This window comes from Heliangelus exortis, chromosome 2 (assembly GCF_036169615.1).
Source record: "Heliangelus exortis chromosome 2, bHelExo1.hap1, whole genome shotgun sequence".
Taxonomy (NCBI): domain Eukaryota; kingdom Metazoa; phylum Chordata; class Aves; order Apodiformes; family Trochilidae; genus Heliangelus; species Heliangelus exortis.
In genome coordinates, this window is record NC_092423.1 from 50,574,945 (window position 1) to 50,595,923 (window position 20,979).

The 20,979-nt window shown below is 40.8% G+C and overlaps 2 protein-coding genes across 11 annotated transcripts in view; both read left to right on the forward strand.

The window, feature by feature from the left end:
• Nucleotides 1-20,979, forward strand: part of LSM5 (LSM5 homolog, U6 small nuclear RNA and mRNA degradation associated) — a 591,871-nt gene that overhangs the window by 286,556 nt on the left and 284,336 nt on the right. The gene's annotated exons all lie outside the window — the stretch shown is intronic.
• Nucleotides 1-20,979, forward strand: part of PDE1C (phosphodiesterase 1C) — a 286,285-nt gene that overhangs the window by 208,419 nt on the left and 56,887 nt on the right. For all 9 annotated transcript variants that reach the window (XM_071736084.1, XM_071736077.1, XM_071736078.1 and 6 more), the window contains 6 exons: nucleotides 2,614-2,727; nucleotides 3,549-3,731; nucleotides 5,411-5,477; nucleotides 11,373-11,489; nucleotides 13,006-13,146; nucleotides 20,711-20,811. In XM_071736084.1, the coding sequence (XP_071592185.1) occupies nucleotides 2,614-2,727; nucleotides 3,549-3,731; nucleotides 5,411-5,477; nucleotides 11,373-11,489; nucleotides 13,006-13,146; nucleotides 20,711-20,811 (723 nt within the window). The remainder of the gene's footprint in view (nucleotides 1-2,613; nucleotides 2,728-3,548; nucleotides 3,732-5,410; nucleotides 5,478-11,372; nucleotides 11,490-13,005; nucleotides 13,147-20,710; nucleotides 20,812-20,979) is intronic.

The following is a 20,979-nucleotide window of genomic DNA, read 5'->3' on the forward strand; positions in this document are numbered from 1 at the left end:
ACCAAAAAAAGCAGGAGTGGGCCTGTCTTTTCCGTTGAGCAGTTAAAGGATTATTCTAAGGATTAAAATGTGAAATAACTGAGAAGAAAAAAGGCTCTCAGACTTTATCTGTGATATTTGGCACATGTTCACACAGAATTTGCAGACTGAAGGAATAGCTTCCTTTAGAAATCTCATTAAGAAAGGCATTAGTTGTATCCTAATATAATTAAAAACCCTAGATTTAGAACTAATATTGTGTGACTAACCAGTTCTTTGTAACTACTGTGCTGATAGCTGTAAGCTGATAAACTTTCAGCTGACCTACAGCCTGGCTTACTTTTAGTGTCTGACATGGTTTTAAGATTGGAAATGGTTAACAACTCCCTTCTGGCCTGGGATCTCCTTATGCACAGGGATGGGCTGCTTCTCATACAACTACCTCCATGGGCTTTAGTGGAAGTAGAGGTGCTAGATCTGTGCAAATTTTTAATTCTGAACTTGAAAGAAAAAGGAGGAAAAAAAAAAAAAAGAAAATTCAGATTTTGATCAGTCTATAATGAACTTTTTGAAACAGAGCAGAACAAAACATGCTTTGGTTGAAAACCAGTGTTTTGTTCATACAAATCAGACAGTTGCAGTAAAAGCAAAACAAATGATGAACTGGATTGCTTAAATTGAATATGATAATTATATCAGGATGTTTCTTTTATTCAGTAGACTCAGCATTTTCCTATACAATGGCACATGTGACTGAACTCAACTTGCAGTAGTCTTTACTAGTCTACTACTTACTTACTAGTTACTTTGTAATTACTAGCAATTACTAGACTATGGGGTAAAGATAGGAAGTCAGCATCTTGCCCTCTGCTTTCATTGCTTTAATACAAGGTCCAAAAAAATAAGACATGATAAAAGTTCACGGCAATATTCTTATGTGAGTTAAAATGATTTGGTGGATTTGATTGAATTACTTCTGTCACCCTGAAAAGGAATTTTTTGGCTCATAAATTTGACTGGATGTCCTTCAGTAAGACAGCTTGGCCTTAATGTTATGATTGCATTTAGGACTATTTCAAAAAGTAGAGATACATGGAATGCAATAAAGACAAACTCTCACTAGGCTCTTACTAGTAAAGGTAACTGGTAGCAGCTGCAGTGACTCAGTGAATCACAAGTAGTTATAGATAATGGATAGTTAAGACGAAGGCAATGCACCTTTTTTTCACATGAGAGTGGCTGCTCATGTGACAAGGTTTTATTAAAAAACCTGTACTTCTGTTTTTCCAAAGGCCTAATGCACACAGTGCTCTGCATAATCTTCTTTGATGATGAATGTTGGTGCCACTGTTACTCACTGTGCTATTATTGAACATGAATTTTGAATGACTTGTGGCATAGAACTGTTTGGTACTTAAATCAATGAATTAGAAGTCACGAAGAGCCAGAGATAATGTTCTTCCTGCAGTCTTGCCTCCTGTGGCTTTTGTACAGACAGTGTTTCTGGTAACTAGTTAAGGGGTCACATCTCTGGACATACATGAGATGAAGGAAGGAGGAAGCATATAAACCAATTCTTACTGTTTGTAGGTGAAAGTTGTGGTTTGTTTGGGTTTTTTCCTTTATTTTTTTTTTCTTCCTCCCTTCCTGCACTGACAACTAAATCTGGGAATAGGTAGGAGAGGTCAATGGTTTGGCTTTAAGGAGGAGCAGAATTAATCTTTCGCTTGTACTGCCTGAGGCTGGAATCAATTTGAAATGTGGAGGAGCACCTGTTCTAGCTCCACTCATCAAACACAAGGTGTTGCTGCTCATGCCTGGTGGTGCAGGTACACAGAAGGGGATAAGGGAGCACCAAACTATCTTTCTTTTCCCATAGGGCTGAGGTTGCTTCATAGATCCCCTGATCAGGGGTTCCTGAGCTGGAGGGAAATTTGCTGGCATAGTTGAATGCTCTCCACCTGGCTTACAAAGATGAGAAGTGTTGTGTTCAGTGTATTTGTACATCTCTGACCTCCCCATCTCTGTTCTTACATCAGGAATGAAGTAGTGAACAATAATTTTGGTTATTGTGCTTCAACAAGCCTTTGAGTTAATCATCCTGGAGGCTGAGGGTCTACTTCTTCAAGATTCTTTATAAAGCTAAATATGTAACTATGTGTCAGCAGTACCACTGTCAGTAGGAATGGCATTTATGTGACCTTGCCAGAGGAAAAACTGATGTTTTTAATGATTTTTTTTTTTCTTTGCAGCCTCACTGTTTATGTGGGGAAAGAAGGGAGGAAGAAAACCTGGCTGGGAAGAGCTCTTGGTGTGGGGCATTTAGGCAGCCTGGCTGCTCCTTATCTCTGCTTATCTGGAATGTCAGTATGAGTAGGGGGACACCCATAACTCACTGACTTATTTGAGCCTAAATATGACAAGATGTTTGCCTGACATCATTGTGACAGATCTCTGAAAGTTAATTTTGTTGATTTTTTTGTATATGGCATAAAGAACTCTCTGAAATTACAATAGTTTTCACCTGCCACTCATGAGTGCTAGGTCTCATGCTGGATCCAGTTTTGAATTAACTCTCACTCTAAAACCTGTTTTTCTTTGTACTGATCAGATTTCTTTTTTTCTTTTCTCTAGATTGCGGTCTTTGGTAAAGCAATTAGAGAGAGGGGAAGCTTCAGTTGTAGACCTAAAGAAGAATTTGGAATATGCTGCAACTGTTCTTGAGTCAGTATACATTGATGAAACTAGGTGAGTTAACTTCAGGCATCAGTACTATTCTAATATCTAGTAGCAGTGACACAAAATTGATGGGAAAGTTGTTTTATCCAAGAATTATTATTCACAGACAATATGTTTTTAATCATTGTCTTCTGCTTAGGGAAAATCTTAAGTCCTTGATCTGAAAGCTGCTTTAATTTTCCTGGGGCAGGAGAGAAGATCAAAAACAACCATAAAATCAATACATATTCTCTTGGATACTTGTTTTTGGAATAATTCTGTCCCACTTTTTCTGAAAGTTTCTGAATTCCTTCCCCTCTGTTCATTTTGGCTCATGTTAAATCTTTTTACTTTTATAAAGTCTTTGTAATTAAAAGAATTCTTACTCCAGGTCATGATGGAGGTACACTGGTAAGACATTGCAGAGCAGTTATATGTCATTTTCCCAGTGCTACATTTATTTTCAGAGTCACCTCAGATGACCAAAATGGGAAAGCAAAGGACTGTACCTATATGTGAAGTTAGAGAAGACCATAAATAAGCTCTGAAGAGCAGAAAGTTCAGGAATATTGAAAAGGTGAAGATAAGAATTCAGTGGATGATTATGTAGTTATGCTTCAGAAGGCTGGTTAATTCTTGTTTGTTGGCCTAGTAGTGAGTTTAAAAATCTGACATTTAACTATATAAGAGAATAAACAACCTGTTGAAGTCTTCTTTTCCCTTAGGGCTGACAAGCCAAAGGCTTTTAACAACTACTTTAATTAGAAAATGTATGAGTTTCTTTTTCATTAATAGTGCTGCAATGCTCTCCAAGGGAGTCCATTTATCCATCTTTTTCTTCCCCCTTCCAGACGTTTACTGGACACAGAAGATGAGCTCAGTGACATCCAATCTGACTCTGTGCCCTCAGAGGTCCGGGACTGGTTGGCTTCTACCTTCACACGGCAAATGGGGATGATGCTCAAAAGGACTGAGGAAAAACCCAGGTTCAGGAGTATTGTTCATGCAGTACAAGCTGGAATATTTGTGGAAAGGTAAAGGAGCATGGAATGTTACTTTGCTCTAGTAGCTGGCCAGGTACCACAGATTGTGCATGTAGTATGTGATGACACCATGCCAGGAGATGAAGGAGTAGCTTAGGCCAGAAATCCTTGGAGAACTAGGAGATGACTCTATTGAATGAAGAATAATATGCTTCTAATGATGCCTCTCCACAGATCTGCATAGCACCCTGAAATTTGGGATTAATTAATAGACTGCAATCTGAAGCAGCATGTGCTGATCTCTTCTTAGCATAATAAAGATAAAATAGCAGAGTTGGAATTATTTTGGCATGGACTGTGCACATCAGCAGAGCCCTAGGTCAAGCGTAACAGCTTTTAAAATGCATTCATCCCTCCCTTGCTTCAGGCCATGGGCCACAAGCCACACAGAAGCCTCCTTTGGCATGTCTATAGCTGATTTTTTAATCTGGATACCAAAATTACTGTACATGTGTTAAGAGTGGCAGCAAATTGTGTCATTTCTCCTTGGAATGGGTTTTCCCTAGATTTGACAGGCCGTTTGTGAGTTAACCCTCATTCTCAGAGAGGTTAAGAAGGCTTAAGAAGGAAGTAAATGAACTGCAGAGATCTGGCTGCAGGAGGCTGTTTTCCAGCTGATCTGAATCCCTGTGGCCCAGAGGAGGGAGTGTTCAGATATATGGCACCAGAGGAGTGTTGTGGCTCCTCCTGAGAGAAGAGAAAGGAGAGGGATTCTGCCTGAACTGTCACTTAAGAGAAAGCTATGGGGCTCCTGAGTGGAGAAAGGAAAGGATTACAAATTCTGTAATTTGGGAAATGGGTGAATACCAAAGGGGGCTGAGTTTTCCAGGTCTGATGGCAGAACGTAACAAAGAAAAAGAGAACTGAAGGGAGACTTTGCATAGGATCATTTCAGATGAAAGAATGTTCTATCACCTCCTCTGAGTTCTGTGTTGCTGAAGTACAAAATAGAGTAACCTTCAGAAAGGTTTTTAGCTGTGACAGTGTTTCTGCATTCACCAAGCCTTTTAAACACACTGTGGCTTGAAAACAAATTTAAAATCTCGTACATCAGTACTTTGTTTAGAATGGCTGCAAATATTGATTATTGCCTTATTCTTTCTCTTTCTCACTCAAACATACACACACATGGTGAACATCCAAATGACTTTATACCAGTCTCTAAAAACATAGACAAAAGTAACAGCTGTACCAAATTGGAGCTGATTCATTGCAGACAACCAATGATCTCTGAAGTACATTCAGAATTAGCTTGCATGTGGACTAGCAAGGACCACAGGAACTAAAAGAGTGGTATGGTCATCTGCAGTGGAAAGTGGGGAATATCTTACTTATTTGAATGTAGCTTTTCCCTGTGGTGAAGACTTGGTATTAACAGATTCTCTGTCCTGCCAGGTAACTAGGTTGTGAGATACTGGGAAGTGCGCAGTCCCAAGTTAGGCTATACAAGAAGAATGCTCTAGAAAATGCTGTGTAAATCAGGGACAAGAAGGAAGAAAATTAAAAATTGCAGTTAGGGTTTCCTGGGCTAAACGAAGTCTCCTGCAATGGTCTGTTGCTTTATGATTTTTGGGTTGCTTTTTTGTTTGTTTGTTTGTTTTTTTTTTTTTCATTTCATTTGTTTTGTTTAATTCTATTTAACTATTTTCCTATCTGTTTTGTCCTGGTAGAATGTACAGACGGACTTCAAATATGGTTGGTTTGAGCTACCCACCAGCTGTAATTGGAGTACTAAAGGTAATCTCAACAAAAAGGTGTTGGGGGTGGTTCTGTACAAAACATGAAGATAACACTGCAATAACGGGCTAAGGGTGTAACAGGGTCTTATCCCTTACCCTTTCCATCTCTTTGACATTTAGTTCAGTTCATCTACATTTATTATTTACTGGCCCATGGAATATCCATTTGGTAAAGGAAAGAGTAGAATTCAAGACCATTGCCATTTCCAGGTGTGGAAGTTACAATTCTGTTCTAGACTATGGTGATTAAATTGGGGATTTAGTAACATGCTGGAATCAATCAGAGCCTCCCACGGAGAAGAAAGAAAGAAAACACAGATGGAGAAAGGTGGAGAAAAGAGCAAGATCAGTTGCGGTGAGGGGTGTTACGGTCTGAGGTAACATTAAAATTTATTTTGTTTGGCTCCACGAAACAAAGTCCAACCGCAGAAGGGTTGGGTGAAAGCAGACTTTATTTGACAACTGACACAGGCAAAAATATAGAGCCAGGCAAATGAGTGAGAGAGGAAAAGAAGATACAAGAGAGAGAGAGAGAAAAGTGGAGAAAAAGGGTAAGAAAGTGGGAAGAAAGAATGAGGCAGAGAGAGAGTCACCACCAGGGGTGCAGCTGTCCTGCGAGTTTCTCCAAGGTGTCGCTGATTCTGGACAGGCCCGATGCAAGAGGTGGGTCAAGAGAGGACAAAACATCCACAGCATGGGCAGCCAGATACACCCCTGAGTTCCTTTATTTCCGAAGGGGCAGCTGTCAGTCAGGTGCCACAGAACCCAGGGGCATTGGCATCAGAGCCATTGCAGAAGGGTGCAGTCCCCTACCCACTCATCAGTTCTTATCTCCTTCCAGGCACCACTCCCTGCTCTGTTCCAGCCCCCTCGGCCAGGTCCACCAGCATCAGTACAATCAAGGTGGCTTCCTCCACCCTGGCCTGGGTAATCCTGCCTGGAGGGACGTCCCAGCATTGCAGGCCCTCAGAAAAGGGGAGCAGTCTGCTCCCAGCCATTAGTTCTTAGTTCTTATCTCTTTCTGGGTCTTACCCCCTGCTCAGCTCTGGCCAGGCCAGGTCCTTCACCCTAGCCAGGGCTGTTCACTTTAAAATTGTTCTTTTGAGACAATTTCAAATCAGTGCGATCAGACTCTCACAGACGGGAATTTTCTACATTGCTCAGTAGTTTTCCAGGTGACAATCAGTTTAGGGAAAATTAGCCTTTTATGAGCTTGGAGGTTTCAGAGGAAAACTTACTGGTCACACATAGTCTGAAACAAACAAAGTTTCCATCCATGAGACAATTGCAAGGTTCTTGACTTAGGGAAAAATTGTCAGGACTACAAACATGTTAGCAGCCAACTGGCTACAAGCAGCTTTGCAGATTACATGTTGCATGTAGTTAAATCATGCTGCACAGTGGTGAAAAAAAGTTGATACAGTGAGGTAGTACAGAGTGACATTAAGTGTAAAACTCATGAAGCAATCCTGCTATGTTCCACTCTGGAAAGCCTTACAGTTAGGGTACTGAATGCTTTTTGTGCTGGATAGTAGAGCTTATGGAAAGATGTGGAGGAATTGCATAAGGCCCACTGAATGCCAGATCAATCATGTCTTGCATATTCAGGTTCAAAGCAGCTCTCCACACATTTTTCCAGCTGCAGGTTGGCAAGTATTAGTTTCAGTCCTGCAAATGAGATCTTAAGACTTTGTTTTTTAGAACTACACCTTGTAGCCAGCTTATGAGGTAACATACCTATAATGGTACCTCTTCTGAGTTCCTCAGCACTAACAAGGCAATTCAAGATCCATCAGCTACTCTCAGCTTACAGAACCCCTCTCCTCTTTCAATGTTTTTAAATGATTAAGGGTCATAAAGAAGTTAAAACACATTGATGACAACAAAGGCATTGACTGATTTTGCTGAGGGGAAGTAATGTCTGCTTGACCACTGTGCACCCTAGGCTGTATTTTTTTCCAAAACTATTTTGAGACATGTCTTTATATGGCCTTGGGATTGTTAGTGGATGTGATTGAAATTAGAGATACTAATTTTGAAGAAGTCTTTGAAAGAATACTTAATCCTAAAGTTCTCAGTCCCATCTCCTTAATAGAAAATGGTATATTTTGTTGCTTGCCTAAGTCCAGTAAAGCCAAGTAAAAAAAAAAAGCCTACAACTACTCAGCTATTTGGTGTGCTCTGCAAAATGAGCTGATGGTTTAAGCATTCAAAAAGGTGTAGGAGTGTGCCACATACAATTCTTCAATCCAATACAATGTTTGGATTGCCATAGTCAACATTCCCCTCAGAGTCACGCTAATAAGGACTAGGACTGAAATGACATGGAGTCAGAACTAGCTAAGTTTTGAACTGTATGCTTTCCTTTTTGCTGCCATGGCCAACGTGTCATCTGCACTGAGTAATTCAAAGCTGTGGAATCCACTTGGCAAAATGAGATTAGTTTTAAAAAAGCATTACTTCAGCTTTTGCAAGAAATGCAGATGAAACGTAGCAGTGCAAATCCTAAGTGTGTAATCTCTCCCACTTTTTCAGTTGATGAGGTTAGGTAATTTTTTTCACTGATTGCACAACATCTCTATAAAGCCATTTATTTGATATCAATTTTTCTGCTGCAGTAGCCTGTTTCCTTTCTGCATGAAATGGGTGTGAAGATGTAAGACCTGTTACCACAAAAGGGATGATTGACTTTGTCTCTCATTTGAATAATGGCCCTAAACCATGACATCTATACCTACCATTCATTCATACATGTTTGAATAAGTAATTAAGTTGATTTCCTCAGTAAACTGTGGTGATCTGCTGTTCAGCTATGTAGGGCTAGGGACAGAACTCCACATTAACTAGCTGCTGAAATAGTTAGCTGCTTTGGAAGTGGATTTTTAAGCCTTTTCTGATGCCTGTGCTCTCATAGTAATATTTTACGTGCCAGCTAGTATACAGGCAATGAAGTATAACCTGCAGTCACTTACAATGTCTGAGATAGACTTCTGCTTCTCTATGGCTTCAAAATGTCGAACCTTCCAGTAGTGCTGAGTAGAATAACATCCATCCCTGAATCTGCTTGTTGGCTTACAAAATAAATCAAGTCTGAGGCTGACAAACAGAAAAGCAGAAAACTGAGCATTAGCAAGAGCTAGTGCTTCATTTTGTCTCTTTGTTCATTGTTCTCTCCTTCATCACAAGGCAGCCATGAAGTTCTGCCTCTCCTCAAGATAGGGGTCACTTCTGTGTTTTGTTTTGTTTTGTTTACATCAGAAAATCCCCTAATTTTCAAGGTGTAACTGGTGTTGCAGCAAGCTTCTAAGCCATCTGTGACACTTTCCTACTTCTGTTAAGAGGATTTTTTCTCCCTAATTATGCAGGGTAAAATGCTGCTGTCATTATTGTCAATGGCAAAATTTCTGTTGACTAGAGCATGGTTTTCTCCCTTAGTAAAACCTAAATATCTCTACTGTAAAACTTCTCATCTCTGTGGTTAATCATTATTTCATGCAGAAGAGCAATTCTGATGTACTATGCTGCGGTGCCATGCTTTGGTAAATTTTATCTTCATCTAGAGCACAACATTAACTATAGGAAAAAATATCAAAAGGAACAAAACCCCTTTATTTCTACCCCATAACTTTGCCTTATAGTGAATTAAATTTCAGCATAGTAGAGATATTATTTTCAATGCCATAGGACCCCAAAATTAATAGTTATAAAAAAGCAGATATTAAATTAATTTGCTTCATTGACTAAGTGATTACAAAATTAACACACTTGAAAACCTGGAAAATATTTAAAAGTTACTGAGTATATGCTTCAAGGGCTTAAAAAACCATGTTTTCAAGGTGGAACTTTTCCCCCTCTTGGTTGTTTTTCCTCTCCGATGACTACTCAAAGTGCTGAAAAACTGCAATTTATGGTTGTTTTTTCTGTGACTTGGGCCACAAATCATCTCTGGAGAAGCCTGACCCTGCCTTCAGTGTGTGGGCTCCACAGAGCTTGTAAAATCAACTGCTCAGGAAGCAAGTGATTTACTAGGATAGGTGAAAGCTGAGCTGAATCTTCCCTCACTAATTAGCTTCTCTGTGGACCACACATCCACAAGAGGCATCCTCAGCTCTGTAATCAGCACTGTGCAAGCAGCAAGGCTGTCAGGGTAAGCCCATGCTGGAGCAAGCCAGTACCAGAATATGTTGGGCTTGCTTAGAACATAAGAAGGCCTGGGGCTGTGCAGATACATGGGTGACTGAACACGAGGTGCTTCAGGGTCACTGTCCTTTTCATTTGATTTGAGGTCAGGTCCTTACCTGGAAGATGGCCATGACAGCAGACAACAAAGATAAACTGAGCTTTAAGAGCTCAGTAGATAATTTTAATGTAGCATTTTTAGTATTCCTAAAAAAAGATGGCAGATTTTTAGATGGATTGTAATCCATAATGGTACTCAACATTATGTCTAGCCAGTATTCATTTGTTTCACTGGGAGCAGCTGTGAACATACACATGGGAAATTTAGACCTCTTTATTTCTTGGTGAAAGTGTCACAGGGAAATGGGAGGTAACCTAAAAGAGAGTTTGAAACTTCAATATACAGATGTCAATCTTCAATGTGATTCAAGGAGAATAATTTGGATAAATCCCTGTGAGAAGTCCATGAAAGTTCCCAACAGACAAGAGAGACTGAGAGCTGGTCCTGTGCCAGATGCAACTGCATGGTCATCTCTATATCATTCTTCTAGCTAGAACTCCTTACACACCTTTCCTCTTTGTTGCTAGGAGGAGGAGAGACAGGTTCATAAAGTTTCAGGAACATCCAGTTCTGAGATAAAGGAACTTGGTCTTCCTAAATACTGAGTGCTGTCAGCTCTGATGACCTCCCCCAAACAGCTGAGATTTTAACTTAACCTTCTGCAAGAAGTTTTATACTTTAGCTTTATGAGCTGGGAAGTGAACGTTCCCTCCTCAGTCTCTTGACTGACCACCCTGCAGCATTAATATATCATTTACCACTGACTGGAAATTTCACAACTGGAATTAGTTATAAAGGTTGTTCTTTATATCATTGTTAGCACCTAATATAAGATTACTGTGATTTTCTCAAGCTCTGTAATTTTCTGAAAGCCCCAATGGACTCGCTTCACAAAAAAATAAGGAAAATCAGGGTCATGCTGTCTTTAGGCAATTTAAACTGCAATAATCACAGTTCAGGAATTATTATTAAAATCATAAAAATCTAAGTTGCTTTTTGGGTCTAGCAAGATAGTTCTTCCAGTTAGTTATTATTTTGGTTGACTGAACAATAAGCGTTAAAAATATGACCACAGGTGTCTGTATTCTTTCTACTGCAAAAAAGATATCACATTATTCTGTTTAATGCACGAGTGAAATACTGGAGTGCTTTGTTCACAATACAACATCATAAGAACTCTATAGGAACAGCAAAATCCAGCAGCTTTATTTTCGTTAAAAAGCAAATCCTTGTTACTGTTTCCTTCCAAGTGAATATTATTTTTCATAGATGTAGCACCTGTGTAGGGGACAGAGAAGGGTAAAACCAGCCACAATAGAGCCATCATAATATTTTGGGTACTAAGCAAACCAGGATTCCTATCCTTTTGGATCCAAACTTCGCTGATTAAATTCTGGTGTGGAGAATTGCCATGTCTAGAGTAAACAAACAGCGTGTGTGTTTGTAATGGAAACTTCTTAAATATGAGTCATAGAATATTGATGACTAAATTAGACTCTGCCTTGGTTAAATGGGACTGAAGAAGTTGCAAAAAATGCTGTATGCTTACATCACCACTCTAATTCTCCATTTGTATTTGTAAAGTGATAGAAATTGAACCATCAGTGTGAAAGGGATGACCATACTAACTGCTTTTCCTACCCACTCTTGCAGAATGTAGACAAGTGGTCCTTCGATGTATTTGCACTAAATGAAGCCAGTGGGGATCATGCACTGAAATTCATTTTCTATGAACTTCTCACACGCTATGATCTGATCAATCGTTTCAAGGTCAGTAGTAGATGATGGGTCTCTTCTTCTATCTCAGTTTTTTTTTTAACTACCCTCTCATTCTGCTTGGTTCCATTCAAAATACAATTTTAGAGCTTTTTGAAGGTTTCATGGTCTTCACCCAGTAAGCAAGACCAAAAGTTATTTAAGAATTACCTTTAACTGCAACAGGATACCATAAAGTAGATGGGATTCCAAACAGGCTTCCCCATTAAATCAATGGGAATATTACAATTGATGCTCTGGGAACAATGGTGTCATTCTCCTGAGATTCACAGGACTCTCATGTGTGCAGGCAAAAAAGGACAGCTTGAATTCAAATTCATCAGGATATCCTTGTGAGGATAACTTGAACAAGTTGTCTGGAAAAGTGGTAGATGTCCCGTCCCTGGAAACAGTGAGGGTCAGGTTGGATGCAACAATGAGCAACCTGATCAAGTTTGAAGATGTCCCAACTCATTGCAGAAGGGTTGGACCAGATGACCATTAAAGGTCCCTTCCAGCCCCAAATATTCTATGATTATTAAAGAGATTTGGATATATGAGTGCTACGTATCTTTTCCTCCATTTTTGAACAGTCTTAAACTGGGATGGCAGAAACATTGTTCTCAGATCTTGACTATTATTTCCACTCAGATTCTCTGCAGTCCCTTCCTCCACTGACAGTTCTACTTCCCAGGGGTCCCCACTCACTGGGTCTGGAAAGGGTTTTCAGGTCTCCGGCTCCTGTACTTCAGGAACTGCTTGTGACTGATCAGAAATGTTTGAAGAAAGTAACCAGTCAGAACTTCATCCTCTCCCCTACAAAGCACCCATGAGCAGAACAACAGTGCTCCTCTAACAATAAAAATATGAGTGTTGTGGGTATTTGACATTTAAGCAGATGAAGTTGGAGAACCAATGTTGTCAGTTTCATATGTCTCATCTAACACCACCTCCATAGTCTCCTCTCTAGAAATCCCCTGCACTGCATTTTCTTGAGTGCACAGTTCTACTCATGGAGTCAGAAAAGCATGGGAAGCTGATAGGATGGGCAGGCTGGATTTCACCATAAAAACCCAGAGGTCTGGTAAACAAGACTTCTCTTAGTAGAGTACCTCAGACTTGCTATAATACGTGTTTCATTAGAAAATCTTGAATGTGAATCGTAAAGCAGAGATATGTTCTAGTGGGTTGTGAGGGGGACAGAAAAACGCTTGTGGTCTAATTAAAAATATTTCTTTAGGGGCAACCAATCAAGTGTTATCTGTTATTTTTCACATTGCATGTGTCTTCTGGTTGGCATTTATAGTATACTTACTTGTTTGTATGTGTGTGTGGGAATGATTAATCCACAATGCAATTAGGGATGGGAAGGTCAGTTTGAGGAAGTAACCTGGATTCACTCTCTCTCTTGAGTGCCTGTTTCAGATGTTTTAGCATGTTATTTATTTGTGTAGTAAAAACTGCTCTGTGGGACCTTTAGTCAGCCACTAAAGTTATTACTTTGATTTTAATTCTGTGCTGTTTTCCTCAGATCCCCATTTCTGCTCTGGTGTCCTTTGTGGAAGCTCTGGAGGTTGGCTACAGTAAACACAAAAATCCTTATCACAACCTAATGCACGCTGCAGATGTGACGCAGACGGTCCATTACCTCCTTTTCAAGACAGGCGTAGTGGTAAGTACAGGAGTTGGCATCCTGAATACATAACGAGATTACAACAGTTTTGGCTCATTAAGGAGATTATGATTATCCATAGTAGAACCCATTTGCACTGTGGACAAACTGCATTTGATATGGCTGTACTAATGAAAGTAGAGATTTAGGATTTTTTAAAAAATATAGGCGGAGATACGGGTAAGTCCTTTAACCGTGATCTAAAAGAGGGCTAATGAGAAAGCCAGGCTCAGTTTTTAACTTTGGCACAGATTTGCTGGGTGATTCTGCCAGCTCACACTTTCTGGAATTAATTTCACCTAATATGAAACTGTTGAAACTTTCTTCTTAAGGCAGTAAAGTAAGTTTGATGCGGACTAGAGAAATTGAAGGCAGACAAATTCCAGAGGAATGGTCACCCATTGCAGTTTGGGTTTATTCAATGGCTCAAAAAATTGCTTACCCACAGGGAAGATTTAATACGTACAGGATATACCTCATGTCTCATTCTCCTCCTTTTCTAACTCCTGGTCACTGCCACAGACAGAAAAGGGAAAAAAATGACTTTTGGTGTGATCCTGTGATTTCCACCCTTTTCCACTTAATGCTCCCCTCACCTTTCCCAGCATTTAACCTGCCCTTTGCCCTTGCATTGGCAGAAGCATGGACACAAAAGTACCAGAGAAAGGGAGGTTCATCTGTTCACATTTTGCACTGATCTCTCTTGTTACACCATGGCCATTGACTGATTGCTCTTTGTGGCTGGAACTTGAATAAATACAGTTCTACTGTATTTTGCTTCATTTCGCTGAGGTCCCTTCACTAACAACTCTGCAGAAGCAGCCAGAGTAGCCACTTCCAGTTCCTTGGAGTCTTTGCAGTGCAGAGCACACAAGTGAACACAGATAAGCAGATGCTCAGGCACTTAACAGCAGTTCCTGCCTGCTTGAACAATCCCTGATCTTTCCGGGCTCTGTAACTGGAAAGTAATGAGGTTCCCATAGTTGCCTGTGACTTGGCCCAACCAAATTCCAGCACTGCTTCTTATGCCATGAGTACCTCAGTAGGGCTATACCTAATCACCATAAAAGTTGGCAGTCTGCATCACTCCTGATAATAGCTGTGTCTGTCACTGAATATCAATGATGCATTTCTCTGAGCAGCTCAGTGAGAAACCTGAAGCAATGCTGTTGCCAGCATGTAGTGTGTGATGAGCAGAGGATTGAGAGGTGCAAGCTAAAAACTCATAGCATACCTCTTGCTACGTCTTTTAGTCCAGTTTCAACAACTTTAGAGCTGTTTGTACTTGGGAACAATGGTTTGTGCTTATGGTCTTCCTTTCTGCAGTCCCTTGATTGCCACAGTAATGTTATGTTCAATTCAGAGGCCAGACTTGGATGCTCTTCCCTGAGGAGTAACATGTGCCAGTGCCTCCTGTAAGCATGTCCTGAGTCTTCTCTGTTAACTGCACCTGTGAATTGCAGTGTTTACTGAAGGTGTAGCCGGAATGAGTCAGGCCCTGTCTGTCTCAAGACCTCATCCAACATGCCCAATTCTGACTGAAATTGTGCCAGTTGCTCCTGATGGTGTCTGAATACTAAAACTAGCAATAGTGAAGTGCGTGTGGGAGATAAATTGGTATATTGGGTTTGCACGGCAAGGTTTTGGTAAAATGGGTGCTACAGGGGTGGCTTCTGTGAGAAGCTTCTTGAAGCTTCCCCTATGTCTGACAAGGCAAAGACCAGCCAGCTCCAAGAGGGGCCTGCCACTGGCTGAGGCCAAGCCCATCAGCAAAGGTGGCAGTGCCTCTGTGATAACATTTAAGAAGGGGAAAGGAAAAAACCTGCACAACTGCAGCTGGAGAGAGGTGTGGGAAAATATGAGAGCAGTGTTCTGCAGACACCAAGATCAGTGAAGAAGAGGGCTGAAGGCACCAGAGCAGAGATTCCCCTGCAGCCCACTGTGAAAGCCATGGTGAGGAAGGCTGTCCCCTGGCAGCCTATGGAGGTCCATAATGGAGCAGATACCTGCATCCCATGGAGGACCCTAGAGCAGAGCAGGTGGATGCCCAAAGGAGGCCTGCTCTGGAGCAGGGTCCTGGCAGGACTTCTAGACCTGTGGAAAGGGAAGCCCACACTGGAGCAGGTTTGCTTGAAAGACCTATGGACCTGTAGGGGATCCCCACTGCAAGAGTCTGTTCCTGAAGGACTGCACTCTGTAGAAGGGACCCATGCTGTAGCAGTTTGTGAAGAATTTCAGCCTGTGGGAAGGTCTCATGGAGGATTTCATGGAGGACTGTCTCTTGTTGGAGGGACCTCACATTGGAGTCAGAAAAACATGAGGAGTCCTTTCACTGAGGAGGAAGGAGCAGCAGGGAGAACATTTGATGAACTGACCTCAACCCCCATTTTCTTTACCCCTGTGCTGCTTGGTGGAAGGAGGTAGAGAAATGAGGACTGAAGTTTTGGTTTTTTTTATAGAATTGGCTGGGTTGGAAGGGACCTCAGAGATCATCAAGTCCAACCCTTGACCCACCGCTGCGGTTGCTAGACTATGGCACTAAGTGCCACATCCAGTCTCTTTTTAAATATCTCCAGGGACTGAGAGTCCACTACTTCACGGGGCAGCCCATTCCAATGTCTGATCACCCTCTCTGTAAAGAAATTCTTTCTAATATCTAACCTAAACTTCCCCTGGCACAACTTAAGACCCTCTTGTCTTGCTGAGAGTTGCCTGGGAAAAGAGACCAACCCCCACTTGGCTACACCTTCCTTTCAGGGAGTTGTAGAGAGTGATGAGGTCTCCTCTGAGCCTTCTCTTCTTCAGGCTGAACAGCCCCAGCTCCCTCAGCCTCTCCTCATAGGATCTGTGCTGGAGTCCCTTCACCAGCCTAGTTGCCCTCCTTTGGACCTGCTCCAGGACCTCGATATCCTTCCTGAACTGAGGGGCCCAGAACTGGACACAGGACTCAAGCTGTGGCCTCACCAGCGCTGAGTACAGGGGCAGAATCACTTCCTTGGACCTGCTGGCCACGCTGTTCCTGATCCAGGCACACTGGACACACTGCTGGCTCATGTTCAGCTTCCTGTCAATCCAGACTCCCAGGTCCCTTTCTGCCTGGCTGCTCTCAGCCACTCTGTGCCCAGCCTGGAGCTCCCCATGGGGTTGTTGTGGCCAAGAAGAAGGGAAGGGTGGGGGGAAGGTGTTTTTAAGATTTGGTTTAAGTCCTCATTACCCCACTCTGATTTGATTGGTAATAAATTAGACTAATTTCCAGTTGAGACTCTTTTGCCCATGATGGTTATTGCTGAGTGATCTTCCTGTCCTTATATTGAGCTTCTTTTTTATCTCTGCCTGAGGATGGGGAATGACAGAGCATCTTGGTGGGCACCTAGTGTCCACCCAGGGTCAACACACCACAGCAAGGTGGTTTTCTACATGGTATTGGGTCAGGAAAACAGTGTCTGTGTTTTGAAAGTTTCCCAGTCAGACCCAGCCCTAAGCCTTCTTCTCTCTCTAAGATGCACAGGGAGAGCTCCCTTGGTCTGTCCTCATGCTCCTAGTGCATCCTTCTCTGATGATCTGTTGCTCTTCTCTGGCAGGTGTGGCTTCATCTGCACCACCCATTAGATAGCTGAGGTGAGAGCTCACTGAGAACAGCCACCCCCTTGCACTGGCTTTCTCCTCCTGACTGAAAAGAAAGCTACCTCACGACCACAATAACCTGGGTAGCCTCCAGGGAAGTACAGCATTCTCCAGTCGTTTTTGATTCTATCCAGTTCTGTGCTGCCTGATGTTTGAAGTGACAAATAAGAACTCTTCTGTATTCAAATAGTTCCTTTTTCAGTGTTTCTGAAGTATTTTTCCTCTCTGTTTCAGAGGAAAGGATGTTCTGAGATATGTGCAAGGGTCAGAGAATGTGCATATTCCAGATTTACATCTATAAAAGGGACACTAGAATTTGTATATTTGTGAGCATATGGACATGCTGGCACTGAAGTCATTGACTCATTTTCCTGAGCTGAGCCCTTTGCTTTTGTATTTCTACTGTAATGAACTACACACAATATATCCCATGCAGACCATTGTGATTGTGGAGTTGCACTCCAGAGGATGTAGTGAAGTGCCTGCTGTTTGTCAGGAATAATCCCAAGTACTAATTGTTCCCACAGCCAAATAACGTGGCATTTGATTTTGAATCTAATGTAGTACAATAAGAAACTACATTTCTTTTACCAGGATCAAGGGATTAGCAACACTGCATGCCAACAGTGACAATTCAGTTTTGCTTTCTTTGCTAGAATGCTTTTTTAACCTTAGTTTTTTTCTTTTTCTTTTCCTTAGTTTTCACCCCAACTCCCATGCAGGATGCAATCCATCTCTCTGTGCACAGGTTAATATATTTTGAAAATGAGGTCTAGAGGTCATTGATTCTTGCCTCCTGCTCACAGAAGGGATAGCTTCTAATATGCTTAGTATGTTCACACCTGGTAACACGTTTTCCTGACATTTTCCTGTTTCCAGAATTACATCAATATCTTACCCTTACTCTAGCATATGCAGTTGTTCAGTTCATAATTTTCACAATAGCGTTGCAAGAAACTTGGACTGGAAAGTAAGACTTTGGTTTCAGAAGTTGTGTCAGCACCATTGGTTTAATGCTTCACTGACAGGAAGACAAAGACTTGTGAAAAAAAACTTGCAATAAAATCGAAAAAAATTACCTTACTTATCTTATTTAACAAGTTACCTACAATGTGAAAAAAACACTTCTTTTTCAAATTCAGGTAATCCATATAGTGGTAATATGTTCTAGTCTCAAAGGGAAGAAATAATTGTCTGGTTTATCTTTACATGGTTGACTTGCCTTTATCCTCATCTCTGTTATTTACAAACGCTCTCAAAATTTTTGTTCCAGGTTTCTTTTTCTTTTCTTGTCAATTAAAAATATTCTTTCCCTCTAATCATAATCATTGTCTGAAATCTCTTTAGTTTTTTTTCTGTTATTTCCTTCCTTGAGGTCATGCTTTGGAATTAATTTGTTATACTTTACTGGATGAAGTAGAATATCCTGGGTTCTCTCATAGATATAATGTTGAAAGAGAATTTGGAATTACTCTGATGGAGGATTACTATACAAGCATGGTGTGTACTAACAACTTCTAAAAGCTGACACACTTTTTGCTCATTTCATTCCTTCCTTTATTTAACAAAGTTGTTCAGCTGTGATTATTGCTTTCTTTGATATTGTTTCCTGATAAATCTTTATAATTACTGGGAACGGATTTATTTGTGAATCCAGACAATGAGGTGCAAATGGTAAAGTTTCAGAATTCTTCCTCAGATACTGGCAAGAAGTGCAAGAGGACATTTTCTGCAGCAGACCTATAAAATTGCTGAAGTGCAGTACTTCTATCACATCTATTTGTACCAAAGGGGAGTGAGATCCTTCTCTCCTCTAGACTACTTTGATTAATAAGCAGATCTTCATGAGCTCTGAAAATGATCACTACTTTGGAACAAAAGACCATAAGCTCTGGGGAAGGAAGCAAGCTAATTATTGCTGTCTGCTTTGTAGCATTTTCTTGGAAATGCAGCCATTTGTTTTGTTAGATTTGTAAACACTGCTCTTTCCTCTTCCTTTTTCATTCTGTATTTATTGATCCTTTTGTTTAAATGCAAATGACTTGCCTTAGTAGCTAATTCTTCATATTTGTTATATGTTTGTGAAAGACAATCGTGCCTCATTACCCTTTTTTTGTTCCCACTCTGAAATCCAAGACTTGTTCATTCATGCCTTCTTCCCCCATTATCCTCTGCCCCCTAAAACTGAAGAAAGTTTGAAGGTTTTCTTCTGGATTGGTTTTGTTAATTCTTCAGAAATTAACATTCTGTTAATATTTCACAGAATTCCATTCGCAGTTCCTTGCTCTTTTCCCTGGTGACTGTCCTGCTGCTTTCTCAATAGTTCTTGATGGTTTCATTCTTTAAAACTAGCTCTCTGTTCCCAAGATGAAGTCCATCACAGACTGGCAAAAGTTAATATCACCTCTTAAATGGAGATTGCATCCATTCTCCACAGGCACTTCGCCATCTTGTTTGCTTTTCCTTGCAAGGTTTTAGGAAAAAAAAAAAGAAAAAAAAAAAAAAAAAAGAGACCCTAAAGATTAAAGGTTTTAAAGGTTCCAATTACTTACCTGCTATTTCCTTCCTGTTACTCACAAGACTACTTTGACATTGTGATACTTACATTGATTTATTTGTTACCAACTGCAATCCCAGTCTGTATTTTGAGTGGTCTTCCTCAGATGTTGTTTTGATACTTAAGTACCTCTCCTCATGTGTATTACACCCTATTTGAAAACCTACAGCAAACAACAAACCCAGGAGCTACCTTGATTATGGTCAGTGGAATTGTGCAAAATATCTCTGACCAATATTTTCAAGCTATGTCTTTAATGTAAGGAGATCTTTAATACTGAGACTTCATTCTTTATTGCTTATGCAGAAAAGACTGTGAAAGGCATCAGAAGAGCTGGACAGGATGTTGTGTGCAGAGCTCCACAATTGTCTGTACTTCCCGTGCATGTGGTTAAAGGGCCAGTGGTGGGCCCTGAGCTATAACAGATGCCTGGAATAGACTTATGAAACCATGCTGCCTTTGCTGGGCTTTGAATTAAAGATGCTTTATGCATGAATATCTGTAAAAACCTTTGCAGGTTGACACTGAGATGTTATAAAAATATTTGGCAACCACTGTGGTGAATGTTTCCTCTCAATGTAATAGTTTAAGCATTTCGTATAAATATTTACAGCATCTACAGTAGCTAAAACCAAAAAGTCTCTGATGCACTTGATGTTAGCAGCACTCCATGTGTGCTTCCAGTGGAAAACTAGACATTCAGTGATTGATTGGCTCAGAGGAAAGTTATTGAAAGCATCTCAATCATTTAGAAATCTAGAGTCGAAAGTGGCTTAAGCATTGAAAAACAAAGTTTGGACTAGGCAACTAGGAAGAAAAAGCTTCATGGCTTTCTCCAGTGTTTCTGTAGATGATGAATCAATAACAAGCCATTGTGGGGTTATGTTCCCTGTTCTCACCATGATACAGTGACTGATGAAGACTTTCAGTTAGTGGAAATTACTGACATTCTTTATTAGAGGTTCTGTTATCCAGGTCAGCTGAGCTGAGAATACATACCCTGGTGGTTATGTGCATACCTGCACGTGTATCATCAAGTTCCACTTGAAGAACCTTGATTTTCTTGAAGTTTCCTTCTCTCTCTTCTTCACACATTGCTGTTTAAGAAGGACACGTTTTCCCTTGCTCTGCCTTAAGCCTAATTATCTCATGAAACCATTTTGCTGAATTCCTATTTCTTTAGATGAAGCTTCCGGAAAAGCACTGGTTCAGCTTTTGTGTATCAACCAGAAAAGTTTTCTTTAAAACAGCTGTCAGGCTGCAGGGGAAAGGCAATGATGTGCAGCGTGGACTGTCAGCAGGGGATAACTTGTCTTAAAAAACAAGAGACTTAATGCCTAGGAAAATGACAGCTTATCTGATTGCTCTGTAATCTCTTTTCAGCACTGGCTGACAGAGCTGGAGATCTTCGCTATGATCTTTGCAGCTGCCATCCATGACTATGAACATACTGGAACCACCAACAACTTTCACATTCAGACACGGTGAGGTCACTGTAAACCATGATGAAAGGTTGGGAAATGGAGGGGGAAAGCTTTGGTGAATAAAAGCACAGCCACACTTAGGTGTTACAGGAAGAAAGTTTGCTGCCTTAGGTTGCATTTAATTTTCTCTTACTCAGGCATTTACAATGGAATCCATGCACTCTGGCT